General features: G+C 42.0%; 1 protein-coding gene across 1 annotated transcript in view; it reads left to right on the forward strand.

The window, feature by feature from the left end:
* The window catches only part of unc79 (unc-79 homolog, NALCN channel complex subunit), a 35,509-nt gene that overhangs the window by 13,801 nt on the left and 4,408 nt on the right, over positions 1–17,300 (forward strand). The window contains exons 18-42 of the mRNA XM_085391681.1: positions 731–946; positions 1,232–1,459; positions 1,676–1,817; positions 2,201–2,280; positions 2,403–2,551; positions 2,677–2,834; positions 3,708–3,889; positions 4,085–4,286; positions 4,392–4,577; positions 5,164–5,232; positions 6,719–7,056; positions 7,160–7,342; positions 7,495–7,657; positions 7,858–8,007; positions 8,124–9,401; positions 10,216–10,317; positions 10,706–10,822; positions 11,312–11,414; positions 13,418–13,558; positions 13,697–13,735; positions 13,863–13,975; positions 14,127–14,212; positions 14,597–14,770; positions 14,998–15,066; positions 15,149–15,259. Coding sequence (XP_085247807.1) covers positions 731–946; positions 1,232–1,459; positions 1,676–1,817; positions 2,201–2,280; positions 2,403–2,551; positions 2,677–2,834; positions 3,708–3,889; positions 4,085–4,286; positions 4,392–4,577; positions 5,164–5,232; positions 6,719–7,056; positions 7,160–7,342; positions 7,495–7,657; positions 7,858–8,007; positions 8,124–9,401; positions 10,216–10,317; positions 10,706–10,822; positions 11,312–11,414; positions 13,418–13,558; positions 13,697–13,735; positions 13,863–13,975; positions 14,127–14,212; positions 14,597–14,770; positions 14,998–15,066; positions 15,149–15,259 — 4,779 coding nt within the window. The remainder of the gene's footprint in view (positions 1–730; positions 947–1,231; positions 1,460–1,675; positions 1,818–2,200; positions 2,281–2,402; positions 2,552–2,676; positions 2,835–3,707; positions 3,890–4,084; positions 4,287–4,391; positions 4,578–5,163; positions 5,233–6,718; positions 7,057–7,159; positions 7,343–7,494; positions 7,658–7,857; positions 8,008–8,123; positions 9,402–10,215; positions 10,318–10,705; positions 10,823–11,311; positions 11,415–13,417; positions 13,559–13,696; positions 13,736–13,862; positions 13,976–14,126; positions 14,213–14,596; positions 14,771–14,997; positions 15,067–15,148; positions 15,260–17,300) is intronic.

Here is a 17,300-nt window from a genome sequence, read left to right on the forward strand (position 1 = left end):
TTGTCAGGATGGTGTTTGCTGTACACAGCGAACACAGCTTGCTGTAGCACTTGTTAAACAGAGGGCAGGTCAGGCTGCTGAGGGCAGCTTGTGCATGGAGCATGAGCTGGTGTGCCTGAGTTACGAGAAGATATATCATTTGTACTGTTAAAGAGAATACACTAGGAGTCAGTTTACAAGGTTTCATGATGCCATTGTGTATGAGATTGAGTGAACAGTCTGGCAGATTTTATATACTTGCGTGAGCTCGATTAGTGAATGGCTCCCAGTTGTGCAGATGAGGCATTAAAGTAAGAGAGTTGGAGCACCACACTCTGGCAGAAACACATAAACACACACAGAGAGGGAGCTGACAACATTAGAAGTGACGAAGATGGACATAAACACAGAGACATCAGGAATGAGGAGAAGGCGTAGCTTCGAGCACGGCGTAATTGTTGTATAAAAGCCGCAAATGCTCAGTTTAGAATATTTTGACAGCTTTTTTTCAAATATTTGCAAGCATTGCCTTTTTATTACTTAGAATAGATCTTTTATTTACACTTTTGTTTGTGGACCACATAATAAAATGTAACATAACATAATGAAAAAGGTATGTGATGCATATTGATATATACAAGTCTAACTGACATTTACAGCCTCGCAACGCTTTCTGTCTCATTTTAACGTGACCCTAACAGCTGAAGAGAAACACATATTTCAGTTTAATGACTATTCTCCTTTCTCACAGGTGAGTGTGGTGTCAGATCCAGGACGTCGAGGCCAGCACAACACTCTCAGCCCTTTTCCCAGCCCCTTCCGGAGCCCCTTCCGCAGCCCTCTTCGCTGCAGCCCTTTTAAAAACCTGGGTCATGCCGCTGGTCACTGCGCCCTGGACCTGGACTGTGATGACGATGACATGAACCTTGGCTGTTTCATTCTGATGTTTGACCTCATCTTAAAGCAGGTGACCACCTTCCTGATGAAAACCTATAATTGTGATTAAAGTTCTGTCTCTGATGCTTCTCTTTTGTGTGTCCTCATGTTATAAACCTTCTTATTGTACAGCCATTCTCACATTATACAGTCTAGTTTAAGCGAGTCACTCTTCTCAGTCATTCATGTAGAGAAAAATGACACATACACACTATACAATGATAATAATACCCACCGGTGGGATCTTGAGATTTGTGTGTCGTGCTCTAATTTTTGTTCCTCTATTTTTATGGTCGTCTCCCCCCCGCTGTCCCAGATGGAGCTCCAGGATGACGGTGTGATGCTGGGTCTAGACAGCAGCCTGGGGAAGGATATCGTGGGCATCATCAACAATGTCTTCCAGGCCCCGTGGGGTGGCTCACACACCTGCCAGAAGGATGAGAAGGCCCTAGAGTGCAGCCTGTGCCAATCCAGCATCCTGTGTTACCAGCTGGGCTGTGAGCTCCTGGAGAGGCTGACCCCCCGGGAAGAGATACGCCTGGTGGTGAGACACACAGCATGCATTTTTATGCATCAACTTTGAATTAACCTTGTGCATTTGGCAGGCAGGGCTTTGGAATGAGTGCATGTAGCTCCACGTGTCCCAAACCACAGCGCCAAAAACAACACTGTGTCAAATTGTGCTACCTTTGTTTTGGAGTAAACACACAACATAAAGCATGCCTTTCACTCAGCTCCAACAAGTCTCATTCCTCCACAGGAGCCCACAGATTGTTTGGAGGAAACCTTGCTTACCCCTCCACCAGATTTCTCCATCGGGGTGGAGAATGAAAGCAAGGAAGGAGACAACCCGAGTGGCACGCACACCGACAACCCCAGCAGCCAATCTCCTGCTCACGCAGGTGTGTATCGATCAGTTCTGCTTAAAACTTGATGTTTAAATTAATAATACCTGCCAGATGAATACCAATCATCCTTTAAGGGTTAACTGGACTTTAACTTAACTGGATTTTGGACTTGATGTATATCTAAGCTAGTTGACGCTTGTGACTTTTGACTTCTACTAATACAGTTTAGCAGTTTAACAGTTTGATACCAAATCTGAGAAACAGTGATATACATGAAGCCATAGAAAATTTCAGAAACCCAGTGAGATATTGTGAGTATGCAGGAAGGCTTGGTAGATATTGTTTTTGATGGACAGAACAGGATGAGCTATTTCCTTGTTTTTTGCCACAGTACAGGCAAAATTAAAAGTTCAATTGTTTTTTCTCTTTCTTTCCAGCAATGAAGAATAACTCTGATAAGAAGTTCTCCTACCAGCAGCTCCCTGTGTCTTTGAAGCTCATATACACCATTCTGCAGGTGCTTGGTCTGAATAACTGCATATCAAATCAAAGACTAGAGGCATTCAAAAATGTTTCTTTCGATTTATTTGAGTGCATATGTGTTACACTGCGAGTCACACACGTCTTCTGCATTTTCAGGAAATGTCAAAGTTTGAGGAGCCTGATATTTTGTTCAACATGCTGAACTGCCTGAAGATCCTGTGTCTTCACGGAGAGTGTTTATACCTCGCCTGTAAGGATCACCCGCAGTTTCTGGCTTACATCCAGGAGAAGATGCTCATCCCTTGGTGTGTCCAGAGAACACTCCTCCTCATGCAGAAAAAACACTGAACTCATGCATGCTTTTGTTTACAGCTTTTAATTGTGCTAACTCCTTAAGTGACATTTGTGCTTCTGTCTCTTCTGTTTTCAGTCTGTGGTCGATGCTGAAATCAGAGTTTTGCCAGCTGGCTTCGTTGGCCGTGCCGCAGCTTCTCCACGCCCTGTCTTTGTCACACGGGGCAGACATCTTTTGGAATCTCATCAACACAAACTTCAACAGCAAAGACTGGAAAATACGATTTGAAGCCGGTGAGTCATAAAGTAACAGCGTTAAATTTCAGACTCCGTGTCTTCCTAGGATGGTCGCAGACAGTTTGCGGCTTCATGTGCAGATATGATCATCAAAAATGGATATCTTTGGCTTAATGGTTTGTCTTTGTGGTTGCGATTGTAAATGATGAGGATCGCCAGGAAGAGGAGAGGAGGATCTGCTTATATAATAGGCTTCCCAAACCACTGCCTGCCCACATCTCCCCTATGTGTTGCCATGGTTACCTTGGTACAGGCAGCAAAGAGGAATTGTGGGATTAATGAGGGGTTTTTTCACATTGTGATTAGCAGAGAGGAGCTATTTGCTCTGTCCAAGTAGTGAACTGATGCATCACAATGTCAGCTTGCGATGCTGTTGATCTGTGTCATGACCAATGAGCACTTCTAATGTTATTATATCCATTTAGTAGGGTAGAAATATTGGTATAAATCTACACATGCATGTAATATATTCCTAAATGAAGTCAACTAGTGTTCTGACTCACTGCACGGTCCCACACTCGCCCACACCGACACCTAGCACTCAACACCACATTGGCTAAGAGCTCATGGGTATAAGAGTGCAGCGTCTATTTTTAGATTTTAATCTGAGGAATGATAAGTAAATCACTTTATTTATTGAAAGCATCGCCTTTGCTAAAAAAAAGAAGCATTTGGTTTTACCACCACATTGTGCGAAGACAAATATTTAGTAAAACATTAACTCATCTCAGTCATCTTCCTCTGTGACCTCTGGGCTGATTCTGTTTATTGAATCATGGAATTATATGAAGACATCTGGCAGCTCACTTGCTCCGTCTTTGTCTGCAGCAGTAATTCATTTCTTTCTCTATTCTCACGAAATCCTCTCAGTCGAGAAGGTAGCAGTGCTGTGTCGTTTCCTGGACATTGGTGCAGTGACAAAAAACCACCTACTGAAGTATGCCTTGGCTCACGCTTTCTGTTGCTTCCTGGCCTCTGTGGAGGATGTCAACCCTGCTGTGGCCACCAGGGCCAGGCTGCTACTGGACACAATCAAGAGGCCATCCCTTCAGGTACTTTGCTCTTGTTTTTAGCAACAAAATTTCTGTTTATTTTTCGCGTGAAGGATAAATAAATTAAGCATTCTCACTAAGACAGGGTGTGTTGGTGTGCATTTAATTATAGTTTTGGTATTTATGTGTTGAAAGCTGTAAATTTTATTTATGGATTTTCTATGTAAAGGGATTGTACTTGTTGTGCATTTTTAGGGCTTATGCCTGTGTCTGGATTTCCAATTTGACACTGTGGTGAGAGATCGTCCCATTATTCTCAGTAAACTCCTACTCCTGCACTTTCTGAAGAAAGATATCCCCGCGCTTAGTTGGGAGTTTTTCGTCAACCGTTTTGAAACATTATCTCTGGAGGCTCAGCTGCACCTGGACTGCAACAAAGAGTTTCCCTTCCCTACTAGTATGTATCTGCCATGTCCCCATCCAGATGTTTTACACCTGTAAGAGAAGATTTACAACTTAACAGTGCTTCAAGTAAGCTTTGCAATCCTTGTTTCTTTGACAGCTATTACAGCTGTACGAACCAATGTAGCTAACCTCAGTGATACAGCAATGTGGAAGATACGACGGGCCCGTTTCGCGAGGAATCAGCAGAAGAGTGTGCGCTCCCTCCGTGACAGTGTAAAAGGAGGCACGGACGCCCAGTCTAAAAGAGCCTTTTCACTCCCTGAGTCACTGAGCAACCGACTACGTGAGTAGAAGACATCAGCTGTCAGGCTGTCAGTCTTATTTCTAACCTGTCTTAAAAAGTCTGTTGTTAAAAAGTGTTTGCAAATAGCATTTGAGACTTTTTTAAGTGCTTTGGCTCACATGCTATGACATAGAAGTCTATAAAAAAACAACTTTCTATTTGGAAAATGACCTGCCATTATAGATTCTGTCACAAAGTGATGATCATTGCCTTTAAAAAAAAAAAAAAGAATCCTTTTCTATTTGCAAATACTGTTTGACCAAGGTCCTGTTCCATTTTCCTAATGTTTCTCTCCTCACTTATATGTTCCCGACGCTCATTTCACTTAAATGTTTTATCTGTGGCTCTCCACAGAAGGCTGTCTGAGTTTCTGAGATACTCGTGCTGCCTTCAAACACAGGTTTATCTGGTTGATCCAAATGCCCTCAATCTTTATAACATTTGGATTTCACGCCCTTTAAATCAAAAGTATACGCGTCTCTTTGTGTGCGCATATGTGTTGGAAGATGATGAAGCTCAGACATGTGTCCTGTGCTACCTCCCATGTACGCTCTCCTAAATCTTGCTCTTCATATGTGGTTTTTAGCTCTAAGGCTTACGAGGCAAGAGCTCTCTGCCCCGACACTGGGAGATATGATAGAGAAAGTCCTGCCAGGTAAATAACATTCCAAGTCTTCATCATATTGGAGAAAAAGTACAGTAAGACTTTCATGAAAACTATGTTCAAATATTAAATATTTAGTATTATACAGTATTGTTGAAAATTCTCAACACAACCCTCATTTCCTTGTATTTTGCTTCCAAGGACCTGGACGGTCAATAATTTTTTAAAGTGCTCTTGAGCAATAGTTCTCCGGGCTTTCTGAAGGTCTTTCAAACGTTTGCTTTGAAAGATCTTTTACTCATTACCCTTGTACACGGCCATTTTTAGATGAATGTTTAGTTTTTTTATATACAGTATGTTAAGCCACGTAACAATGATCTATGAATCATTCAAGCATAAAAAAGACATGATGAACTAGTGTTGTGTCTACACATAACCAACAAATTAGCAAAGAACCAATTTTAAATTCTATCTTTAGGCACTTTGTTACCTGTAGCCTGGTGCAAAAACACCTAATTTGTTCCTATTTCTTTAGTTTAAACATGCAGAAAAGACTTGTTTAACTATGAGTAACTATGCCAAATTACACAAGAAGTGGATTTAGAATCAGTAGCAACGACTTATGGAGTGATGAATCCTTAATATGGTGAACATCTGTGGAGGAGGCGGGAGAGAGGTACAAGAGCCATCTGTAAAACATGGTGCCCTGTCATGGCTTGGGGTTCTATTTCAGCCAGTGGCGTTAGGGATCTTGTCAAAATTGATGGAATTATGAACACAGAAAAGTGTTGTCAGATTTGGATGCTCTGGAAAGCATCTGATTGGCAGCTTTATTTTCTGCATGGCGGTGATCCCAAAGATATTTGCAGTGCCGTAAAAGCATACCTGCATAGAAAAAACACACACAGTGGAACACATCCTGGACTTCAACATTATTGAAACGGTGTGGCATCATCTTGACAGAGAATGAAACAAAAGGCAGCCAACATCCAAAGAAGAGCTTTGAATGTCCTTCAAGAAGCCCGGAGAACTATTTGTGAAGACTACTTAAAACTTCCATAAGAGAGTTTAGACTGTGGTGGAGAATAAAGGTGGTCATACCAAATATTGAATTTCAAGCTTGTTAGAGTTTGACAAACTTTATTTCCGTGTATATGACTTCACATATTTCAATAAGTCACTGTGCCTATTTTCTTTGCAAAATATAAAGAAATGAGCGGTGGCTGAAGAGTTTTGCACTTTATTGTACATAAAAAATAATGTTTGGTCTATAGTGGCAGTCATTGTTCTTTCATCCTACTTTCTGGGCTAAAGCAATCCTGACACGGAACGAAAAACTAGACAGTCTGTTGTGCGTTTACCCCATTTACATATTCCATGAACACATTGTAGTGATGTATGTATACAGCATGATAATAGCTCCAACTCTCTTGGCAGAGAAATGGACAGGATGAGCTGACACCCCTCCACCTCTGTGTTGTTATCCTCCCTGCTACCGCACCCCTACCCTCTCCCCATCTTATCTCCCTGTCTGCAGCACGTTTTCTCCCGCACTTTAACCCTGACGCTTCAGCCCCTCTTGCAGGCCAGACCCCTTCTCCCGAGGACGACACCATCATCAGAGACCTGCTCCCTGAGAACGCTGGCGTTGATCACCAGACGGTTCACCAGCTGATCATGGTCCTCATGAAATTTATGGCCAAAGACCAAAGCAGTGCTGAGGCAGATATTGGTAGTGCCAAGGCTTTCAACACAGTGAAGCGTCATCTGTATGTGCTGCTGGGGTATGATCAACAGGAAGGCTGTTTCATGATTGCACCTCAGAAGATGCGCACCTCCACCTGCTTCAACGCCTTCATCGCTGGCATTGCACAAGTAACTGAAATATAATCAAATGTTTGCACCTGCATATTAGGCTTATTGCGAAAGAGTACCTGAACGTCGCAACTGCCAGTGAATTTAACTTATTTGCTCACAGGTACTGGACTACAATATCGGTTTGGGAAAGCAGCTGCTCCCTCTTGTGGTCCAGGTGTTGAAGTACTGCACATGTCCCCAGCTGAGGCACTATTTTCAGCAGCCTCCTCGTTGCTCCCTGTGGGCCCTTAAACCACACATTCGGCAGATGTGGCTCAAAGCACTTCTTGTTATCCTTTACAAGGTACTTAATATTTTTTATTGCATGAATAACTGTACATTGAGTCTGCTACATAATGCCACCTAACCTCTAAGATATTTCTTTTTATGTTTTCGTGACATATTTTCTTCAATCTTTTGTACAAAATGAGCTTACATTGTTTTTATGCACCATAGTACCCTTACAGAGATATGGATGGCAGTAAAGTAGTCCTCCATTTGATCCACATCACCATCAACACACTGAATGCACAGTATCACAGCTGTCGCCCCCATGCTACAGCAGGACCACTCTACAGTGACAACTCCAACATAAGCCGCTATAGCGAGAAAGAAAAAGGTGGGAAAAGTAGCAAATGCGTTGTCTGTATCAGCAGTAGATGATGATGATGATTAGAATATGATAATATGATATATGTCATAGATCGTTATGCTAGAATAGGAGGGAAAAGACATTGTTCAGTCAGGCAGATTATGACTTTTTAATGCTACATTAATGCAGCGCTCAAGTACATTTCACATATTTGTTCTCCACATTAGAAGAGGACAGTGTATTTGATGAGTCAGACGTCCATGACACGCCGACTGGTGCTGCTAACAAGGAGTCACAGACCTTCTTTGCTCGCCTGAAGAGAATTGGTGGCAGCAAGTCTGTGAAATACCAGCCGGTAGAGCTGAATGCCAAGAGAAGTAAGAGGCAGAGGCTTTCAATGTCAAGTGCGCTCTATATTAAGCAAATTGATTCAGTCTTTATCATACAATAATATTTTTTTGTGATTCGGTCTCATTTTCTTTCCTTGCATCAGGTGAAATTGAGCTGTCAGAGTACCGTGAAGCTAGCGCCCTTCAGGATAGCATCCTGCACTGTGTGCGGGAGGAGAGCACCAGGAGAAAGAGGCTACAGGCAATCCACAAGCAGAAGTCTTTGGATATTTCCAACACGGATTCCATTCTATTCAGTTTGGACGAACATCGGCGCAAGTCCTGCATTGATCGTTGCGACATGCAGGTGCCCCCTGTAGTCCTGCCCCCATCCTCTACTACTCCCCACAACAGGTATCATGGGATAGGATCCTCTGATGGCTCTTCAGTTCGGGTTGATCCCGTGGACCGACGGGGCTCTCGAGGTGGCCAGTCTGACATCTCCAAGCCCGTCATACCAGAGGTCCGGCTCAGCTGCATGGAGACTTTTGATGACAAAACAGATCAGAGCTCTTTAGAGGGATCAGCTCAGGGAAAGGACGATCAAGACCTGATTGACCTCTCCTCTGACTGCACCTCAATTCCAGAAAAGCATTCGCTGCTCTCCATGTCTGACAGCGACTCCTTGGTCTTTGAACCGCTACCACCTCTGAGGATTGTGGAAAGTGATGAGGAGTTTGATCTTAACACCATCATAGGCTCCAAGTTTAGTGGGAGTCCAAAAGTCTCAGCTTCTCCTGCAAGCAGCAACACTTTGCGACTGTCCCCTGTTGTTCAGGTGAGTGTGGAGGACTGCTCCACTGACAAAAAGACCCCAGAGCTTGTGGTGGGAGAGAGGTGCTCACAGCAGAAATTTGAAGGAAAGGAGCCTATCCGTGTGCCTCGCAGCACCTCTCTGGAGCTCCCTGACCGATCAGAGAACATCTCCCATGAAAGCCCCATGACCTTAAAGCAGAAGAGAGACCTGCTGAGAAAGTCCCCACATGTCCCTGTCACCTCGCTAGATGACACATGTGCGACCCCGGAAGAAATCAGGACTCTTATAGGACCCAGCACCAGTCCCTCTGGCAGGACTATCTTCCTTGACATCCCCGAAGACAAAGCGGAGCCGCCTTCCTCACCAGAGAAGAGCAAGAGCAACAGCAATGACGAAGAAGAAGGGGATGGAGACGATGAAGAGGAGGACGATATGGGCGACGAAGCAGACAGCGACCCCAAACCTGACAACGCAGATGAGAACGATGAAGCTGAGTTTAAAATCCAGATTGTTCCCCGACAGCGTAAACAGAGGAAGATAGCTGTGAGCGCCATCCAGAGGGAATACCTGGACATCTCGTTCAACACGTTCGACAAGCTGGGTGCTGAGCAGACCGCAGAAACAGGTAAAGAGAAAGGACACGTGAACAAAAACCAGAGCGTGCTGTTGTTGATTTCAAAAATGTCTTTTAAGAAAATCTTGTAAAATCTTATTTATTACTTTTTGTACAAGTCTGGTCAAAAGTGAATATTTTAAGAGATCAAACTATTGTAGAATAATTCCAGCTAAACTTAAAGCACTGTAGCTGATTTACTACACATAAGTTCTACTTTAAGCCAGAAAAAGACAATCCTGAGGTGTTGTCACAGTTTATTTATATTCGGCTGACTCACATCAGCTGTTTCTTAGTGACGTAAGCCTACAGAGATGCTGCCTAAACCAGCCATTTATAAATTAGCTTTGTACATTGCTCTACTTACAACTTTTAACTCTGAATATTATTCATTTATTATTTTATCTCTTTAGTTCCTTATTGTTGTTTTTAAAAAATCAATTTTCTTGCATTTCTTTTATTAATAAATGCTTATTTTGTCATCAGAGCGAAATGATCATCACTCATTACCAGAAATACTAACCACTCTTGCCATGCATTGCCCCTTTTCATGTGTGTGTGTGTGTGTGTGTGTGTGTGTGTGTGTACTTTTCCAATTATACAATGAGGTTTTAATGTAAAAGTAAAAGACTGAATCAGATTTTTATTGCACTTTAATTGCCCACATGGCACCAAATCATGCCTCTATTGAGATTATGTAACAACATGCTAAACTTCATATAAAAAATTTTTCTCTTAAATTATCACTTAAAAATGTTAGACATCTATGTATTGTATTACTGATTATTGTTGGAAGACTTCTGGTATATATTCTGATGCCTTGCAGATCACAAAGTTATGTCTACCCTGGAAAAGCCACGAGAATCTGCCTCAGCACCAACACTCGAAGCTGCTATACCTGAAACAAGTCATCGCTCTTCAGTGTCAAGTAGGAGCCAAAAACTCACTACATCATCTCCTCACCGACTTCAGTTAAATTGTTTTTTGTGTATTACTAGTGCGATGTCTAATATACCATAACCTATTATTTATATGTTTGTCTCTGATTCACTTTTTACAATTTTGTAATGGAGCTTGAAATATTAAATTAACATGACATAATATACATTTTTTAACAACACAGGAAAAAATACCAATATGTAATGTTTTAAGCTTTAATTTATAACTAGTGCAACTTGAATCTGTTATAATAATGGTTTAGTTAATCAGGACTAGGGCTAAATGACCTAAAGTCTAACCCTTATTGGTTAGACTGAAATGAGTTATACTGACAGTTAAAACCAGGTACTGTTTTCTTGTCTTTCTCTGACCTCTAGCTCAGTACCGGCAGGTGAAACGAGGCTCTCTGGGAGCTTTAACCATGAGCCAGCTTATGAAGAGACAGCTGGAGCATCAGTCCAGCGCACCACACAACATCTGCACCTGGGAGACGGGTCAGTCACTGTGGACATTTTTCAGTTATAACCTTTTGAGGAGACAGTGACATAATAACACATGCAAGAACACCAGACACCCACCAGAGTTAACTGAAATTAAAAGAAGAGGATAGTAAAACACCTCCTAATAGATGGTGATGTTTTTATATGTTTTTATAGCCATTACACTGAAAACTGACTATAAAATGTGATTCATCAAATTTACATCTTTTTTATTTAACTAATAAACTAACTAGTTATATTATTTTAGGAATGATGTAAGAGGAATGATGATGCAAGAGGGCTTTTAAATTACAATAAAAGCCCTCTTATGTACATGCCCTATTACAGGCAGTATTAGTACCCTCATTTGAAAATCTCTGTTTGAGCTAATCCTAATATATTTTCATTTAAATAAATACACTGAATCTAAACTTCAATCAAATTTCTTGTGTGCTACAAGGTGAAAAGGAAATGTTTTTTATGACTGATATTTTTCCATTGTAGGTCCTACGAAGACCAGTCTCCTCTCAGCACCGAGCACAGTCAGCATGTTCGTCCCTGCACCCGAGGAGTTCATTGACGAGCAGCCTACCACGATGTCTGACCGGTGAATCAATCACTTAGTAGCTATATCTATCAAGCTGTATTAAAGTCAAACTATTATTGATTTATTGGAGAATTGCAAATCTATTTGTACTGGTGCCAACAACAATAAAACCAGAAACTAACTTTTAGCCCAAGTGCTCGAGATCCTGTGACAGCAGAGATCACATTGTCTTTACATTATGTCCATGTGGTATAACTGCTATTTCAGGGTAAATGCTGCCACTAATTAACAGTAATAGACTCAAACACAGCTGTTATCCAACTGCAATAACACATCTGAATACTACAAAAAAATGTCCATCACGCCACTCTTGTGTTAATCTATGCACGGTCTGAAGCATGTGTGTGGGAATGTATGTGAATGTTTTACTGTTATATCTTATTAGTATTTTAAGTATTCTATCTATTTTATTTATTGAATTTTATTGTTTTATTTATATTTTGATATTGCTAGGGATGATGCAATGATCGGGGACCATTCTTAATTTCGTTGTTCTCATGACAATGACAATAAAGTTTCTGATTCTAATGAACTAAAAGAGAACTGAAAAGGATTCAGAATGTCAGATTTTGTAGGAGCTTTGGAAAAATTCCTAAAATATTCCCATCAAAATTCCCTACAGAGCTAATTTTTGCAGCTTTTTATTTTAACTTGTTGAATTGGAATTATGCATCAGAGCTGGTCTCCGTCACGCCCTGGAGTTAAAAAGCAAAAGTTAAAAAGGGTGTCTGGAAAGAAGTGTTCTACACATTGCTTGTTGGCTTTGCAAGTGATGAAGCAGCAGCTGCAATCAGCCGATAGAAAGAAACAGCCGCACCCCTGTGTGGAAGCACTGGCTTTAACCTCATCACATCATTCACATTAAGAACCTGCAGTCCACCAGGCTGTAAAACACATTACAGAACTGAGTCATTCTCACATATTTATCGGTTCTTAAACCTTCTGCTGTTGATCTCAGTAAATTTAACAGGGTGGCTCCTTCCCTGTCTGGATATTTAAAGATGTTGGTAAAAGAGTAACAATGTTTTGAAGATGACTTTGCAGGAAAGCAGAAAAGTGCGTCTAAGCCATTTTCTTAGGGAAAAAGATTTTTCCCTAAGTTTTGATAATTCTCTCTTCAAACATTTTGACATTATTTCATATTGAAGTTGAATGGCTCAGCTGGCCAAACAGCACTAAGTGGAAGTAGGAATTTATTCTTTTAATTTCTTTTTAAGTTTAATTTAAAAAAGTAAATTATTATTGTATTATTGTAAACACTGTGGTTACATTTTTAAGGACTGAACTTTCAATTCAATTTATATGGTGTCAATTTACAACAACAGTCGCCTCAAGGCGCATTATATTGTAAGTTAGACCCTACAATGACCCCCTGTGAGCTAGCACTTTGGGGACAGTGGGAAGGGAAAACTCCCTTTTAACAGTAAGAAACCTCTGGCAGAACCGGGCTCAGGGAGGGGCAGTCATCGGCCACAACTCGATTAGTTAAAGTTAATAAATGTGACACTTAAAGAATAAATATTCTAACAGGCTTCAGATGATTATACAGGATTGGAGGTGTTGAGGGCTGCTGTTACAGTGCTGCGTGCTCACATTAAACATGGTCAAAGTTTTATATAATGACTAGGTACAAAATAGCCAAAAGCTTAGGGCTCAGACTGCCCAAAGCACTCAATTTCACCCAGTTTTTTTTCTATCCTGATTTCAGAGAGAAGAGATATTCCTAATATGGTCATCCAATGCACACAGCTCTGGCTGTGAGCACTGATCAAGCAGTTTGTGAAGGGCAGCCAATCAGAAAAATGAGCTTAAAGAGAGGCGAGTTAAAACTGCTTGTTGCAGACTGTGGATGATTGAAGGGGCTGCAACAGACCGAGTACTAAACTTTAGATAGTGCAAAGCTTTTCTAGTGGAGTCGCAAAAAAACCTGAATCTTAAAATGAGCAAAATAGATCTGTTTTTATGCTAAATCTAGCCTGGTGTATTTCCGTGTGATGTCTCAGGTGTCGGGACTGTGCAGCTGTTCTGGAAGAATATGATGAGGAGACTCTCAGCCTCGCTGTGGTGGTTCTTTCCATGTTCATTCACCTCAGCCCGGATTTGGCTGCCCCTATGCTTCTTGACATCATGCAGTCTGTGGGCAGGTACAACAGCTCCAGTAACCATCCCTGCAATCTCCATCCACACAGCACTTCACCGTTAAATGAAGTTTCATAACTCACTCTTAGAGCTCATGCATAATTCATCTCTGAGTCCTAATCCGCTGCTTTGACTTCTCTCAGGTTGGCATCCAGTGGCAATTTTTCTGGACAAGCTGAGAGGTATGAGACATAAAAGCCATAACACCAATGTGTGCAGATGTTCACTGTGCTTATAGATGACTTTAATAGTATATGTCAAGTGTGACTGCCCTTCTAACACAGCCATTCTCCCTGCGATGTCCTGCAGTATGTTGATCCCAGGGAATGTAGCAGGTGTAGCCAAGCAGTTCCTGCGCTGTATGTTTCACCAGCTGGCTCCTAACGGCATCTTGCCCCAGCTCTTCCAGAGCAACATAAAAGGTCTGTTTAAAAACCTGAAAATTCAGCTTGAATTTGTCATAGAAAAGAAACTTAGCTTCACACTTTATTGTAATGTAGCTACTTTTAAACATTCAATCTAACATCATAAGTTCCCATTGTATAAACTGCTCCCTTCTTTTTCTTTTAACAGATGGAAGTTTTCTGAGAACACTTGCATCCTCGCTGATAGATTTCAATGAGCTCAGTTCTGTTGCTGCTCTCAACATGCTCCTCGAGGTGGGATTTTTTCTTCATGTTGATGTGTTGAGTCATTCAACCAGCAGGAGGAGCTCTTGTCAAAGCAAAAGATTTGATGTCGCCAGCTTCATGTGCAGCGTAGGCCCATCTTAAACATCACATCATCTGGGCATTTCAGGAAACCTGCTTTGATCTGCACTCCTCTGCTAGTTTATTGTACTGATATCTAAATAAAAATGGGCAAGATAAGAACCTACTGATGCACGCGCTCATCCGTGCAGTCATCTGTACTTCAGTGTCCTAAATCCACTGCTCTCATCATGAGCATTGTGACTGATCAGGAGTGAAATGATGGAAATATCTTCACTTATAGAATGTCATTATATAACCCCTTTTTATGGTTTATGCCTCCCTGCCTCCCAGGGCTTGAACAACAAAAAGAATCTTCCAGCAGGGGGCACAATGCTGCACTGCCTGGACAACATTGCCACCTTCATGGAGGCACTCCCCATGGACTCTCCCAGCAACCTGTGGACAACCATCTGCAACCAGTTCCAGACCTTCCTCACAAAACTGCCCTCTGTGCTTCCTCTGAAGGTAGATATCAACTCGTCCGAGTACTTAGTCATGGTCTTATGTGATTACTGTCGGAGGAAAACGCATCCAGCGGTGCACTCGTATGGTTTAAAAGGACAGAGTCTTAAAACTGTAATTGATTTGACTCTGACACTTTTACCTTGGAGGTCAAATTAGTGTGCAATCATTTGCAACCCTCACAAGCACAGGGGAGAGGTCAACATATTTTTCAATGTGTGTCTCATTAGTGTCCTATGGATTCCAGTTTAAGGATTATCATTTGCCTGCTGAAAATTCCAACAACAAATGCAACTCGGGTAAGTTCAAAGCAGAACGTCAGTGTCTCCTCTTTCTGCCCTTTAATAACTAACCTATTTCTACGTTTCTTCCATCACACAGAGTCTCCTGGAGCCCTTTTCCAAGCTGCTGAGCTTCGTCATCCAGTATGGAACATTCGGTCTCTCCTACCTTGTGGAGCTCTGTGGACTTTGTTACAAAGCCTTCAATAAGGTACTTTTGTGTGTCTGCAGCTTGTAAGAAGTCTTGAAAGAGTTAAACCCTTCAAACTAATCTGCAGTTTGCTGCTCTCTCACTCATCACTTTTTTTGGTGCTACACCTACTTCCCCGACACTCCAGTCAGCCTGAAATGTGGCCGTGTGTCACAGATGATTAAGTAGGCAATCAGCCAGTATTGATTAACATGATTAGTTGGTGTGCTAGGACCGAGGATGTATGGTGTGTTTCTCCGTGGCTGCCTGAGACGGCGATGGAGCCAGGGCTGTCTGCACTGTTCGGACAGATGAATCCTCAGTCCTCCACCACTGTCAGCACAGCGTGGTTTATGCCTCTTGTGGTATTGATTTTTTTTTACAGCCGCTTTAATTCCTGACCTTATAATATCCTCATTTCAAAACTCAGAGTTGCTGTGAATGATTGCTTTTGGATCTTTACCCTCTGCCGTTTTTTTTTTTTAATGGTAAGGTGAGGTGTCAGGGAAGAGCCGATTTTCAATAATTTGTTTCAACTCAGTTCAGTTTTGGAGGTCAGGTGTTAAGGACACACATTAGAGCTCTCTGGACCTACTAAAGTTGGTCACATCATGCATCACTTGTCACCTCTGCATTGCCTTGTATGATGAGGAGCCTTGTGGCTTAAGAACGGCCTTTTAATTTGCTATTTTCCAAACTTACATGCTCCATTAAGTTTTAATCACCAGAGTGCTGCATCCAGGTACGTGCATTAGCAAGCCACGCAGTGAGAACTGTCAGCTCTGCATTGTGCATGAGCAGAAGATCATGTGCTTGCTCCTAACATAAGAATAGAATAGAATAGAATAGAATAGAATTCAACTTTATTGTCATTGCACATGCACAGGTACAGGGCAACGAAATGCAGTTTGCATCCATCCAGAAGTGCTTTAGTGATATAGATATATTACAATATATATTAGCAATAATATAGATATGTGAGTATATTACAGAAATGGGTCTATTATGGTATGTTATAATGTACACGGTATGAAGTATGTTGTGAATATTCTATAACTATAAGTATGTAAAGGCTGTAGTGAGTACAAGCTATGTACAGGCTATGAACAGGATATAAATATGAAAAACTATACAGAATATGAAATAAATAACTTTACAGAATCTGGGATATACAGCTATACAGAAATGGGAACTATGCAAGTTGTAAACAGTTGTAGGATTAAAGATTATCGAATGTACAGAATGATTATTTACACAGAGCTATACAGTAGTGCAGTTAAGATAAGTGAGGGTGTAGATAGTTTCTACAGAGGTATATAAAGTGCTAGTGGTTGTGAGTGGTGGTTCAGTCCATGTTATTATTGTGTGTTTGAGGGTACAGTTGTCCATTGTGGGTGTGTGTATGTTCAGTCCATGAGTTTAACGTGGGTCAGATGTCAGGAGGCAGAGTTCAGGAGTCTGACAGCTGTGGGGAAGAAGCTGTTCCGGTACCTGGTGGTCTTAGTCCGGAGGCTCCTGTGGCGCCTACCAGAGGGCAGGAGGGTGAAGAGTCCATGTGATGGGTGACTGGGGTCTTTGATGATTTTCCCAGCCCTTTTCAGACACCGCTTCCTGTAGATGTCTTTTATGGCAGGAAGTGGTGCTCCGGCGATGCGCTGGGCAGTTTTCACGACCTTCTGCAACGCCTTCCGGTCCGAGGCAGAGCAGTTCCCGTACCAGACTGTTGTACAGTTGGTCAGGATGCTCTCGATGGTGCAGCGATAGAAGTTCACCAGGATGTCTGAGGACAGGTGGTTCTTCCTCAGAGTCCTCAAGAAGAAGAGGCGCTGGTGAGCCTTCTTGACCAGCTTGGAGCAGTTGGTCGTCCAGGTGAGATCCTCGGAGATGTGGACTCCCAGGAACTTGAAGCTGCTCACACGCTCCACAGCCGTCCCCTTAATGTGGATGGGTGGATGTGGGTCAGCATTCCTCCTGTAGTCCACGATGAGCTCCTTGGTCTTCTCGGTGTTAAGCAGCAGGTTGTTTCTGTCGCACCACTCAGCCAGACGATCCACTTCCTCCC

The sequence above is a fragment of the Rhamphochromis longiceps genome, linkage group LG19 (genome assembly GCF_057381845.1).
Source record: "Rhamphochromis longiceps isolate RC_006_pf linkage group LG19, R_longiceps_female_GT1.1, whole genome shotgun sequence".
In the NCBI taxonomy this organism is placed as follows: domain Eukaryota; kingdom Metazoa; phylum Chordata; class Actinopteri; order Cichliformes; family Cichlidae; genus Rhamphochromis; species Rhamphochromis longiceps.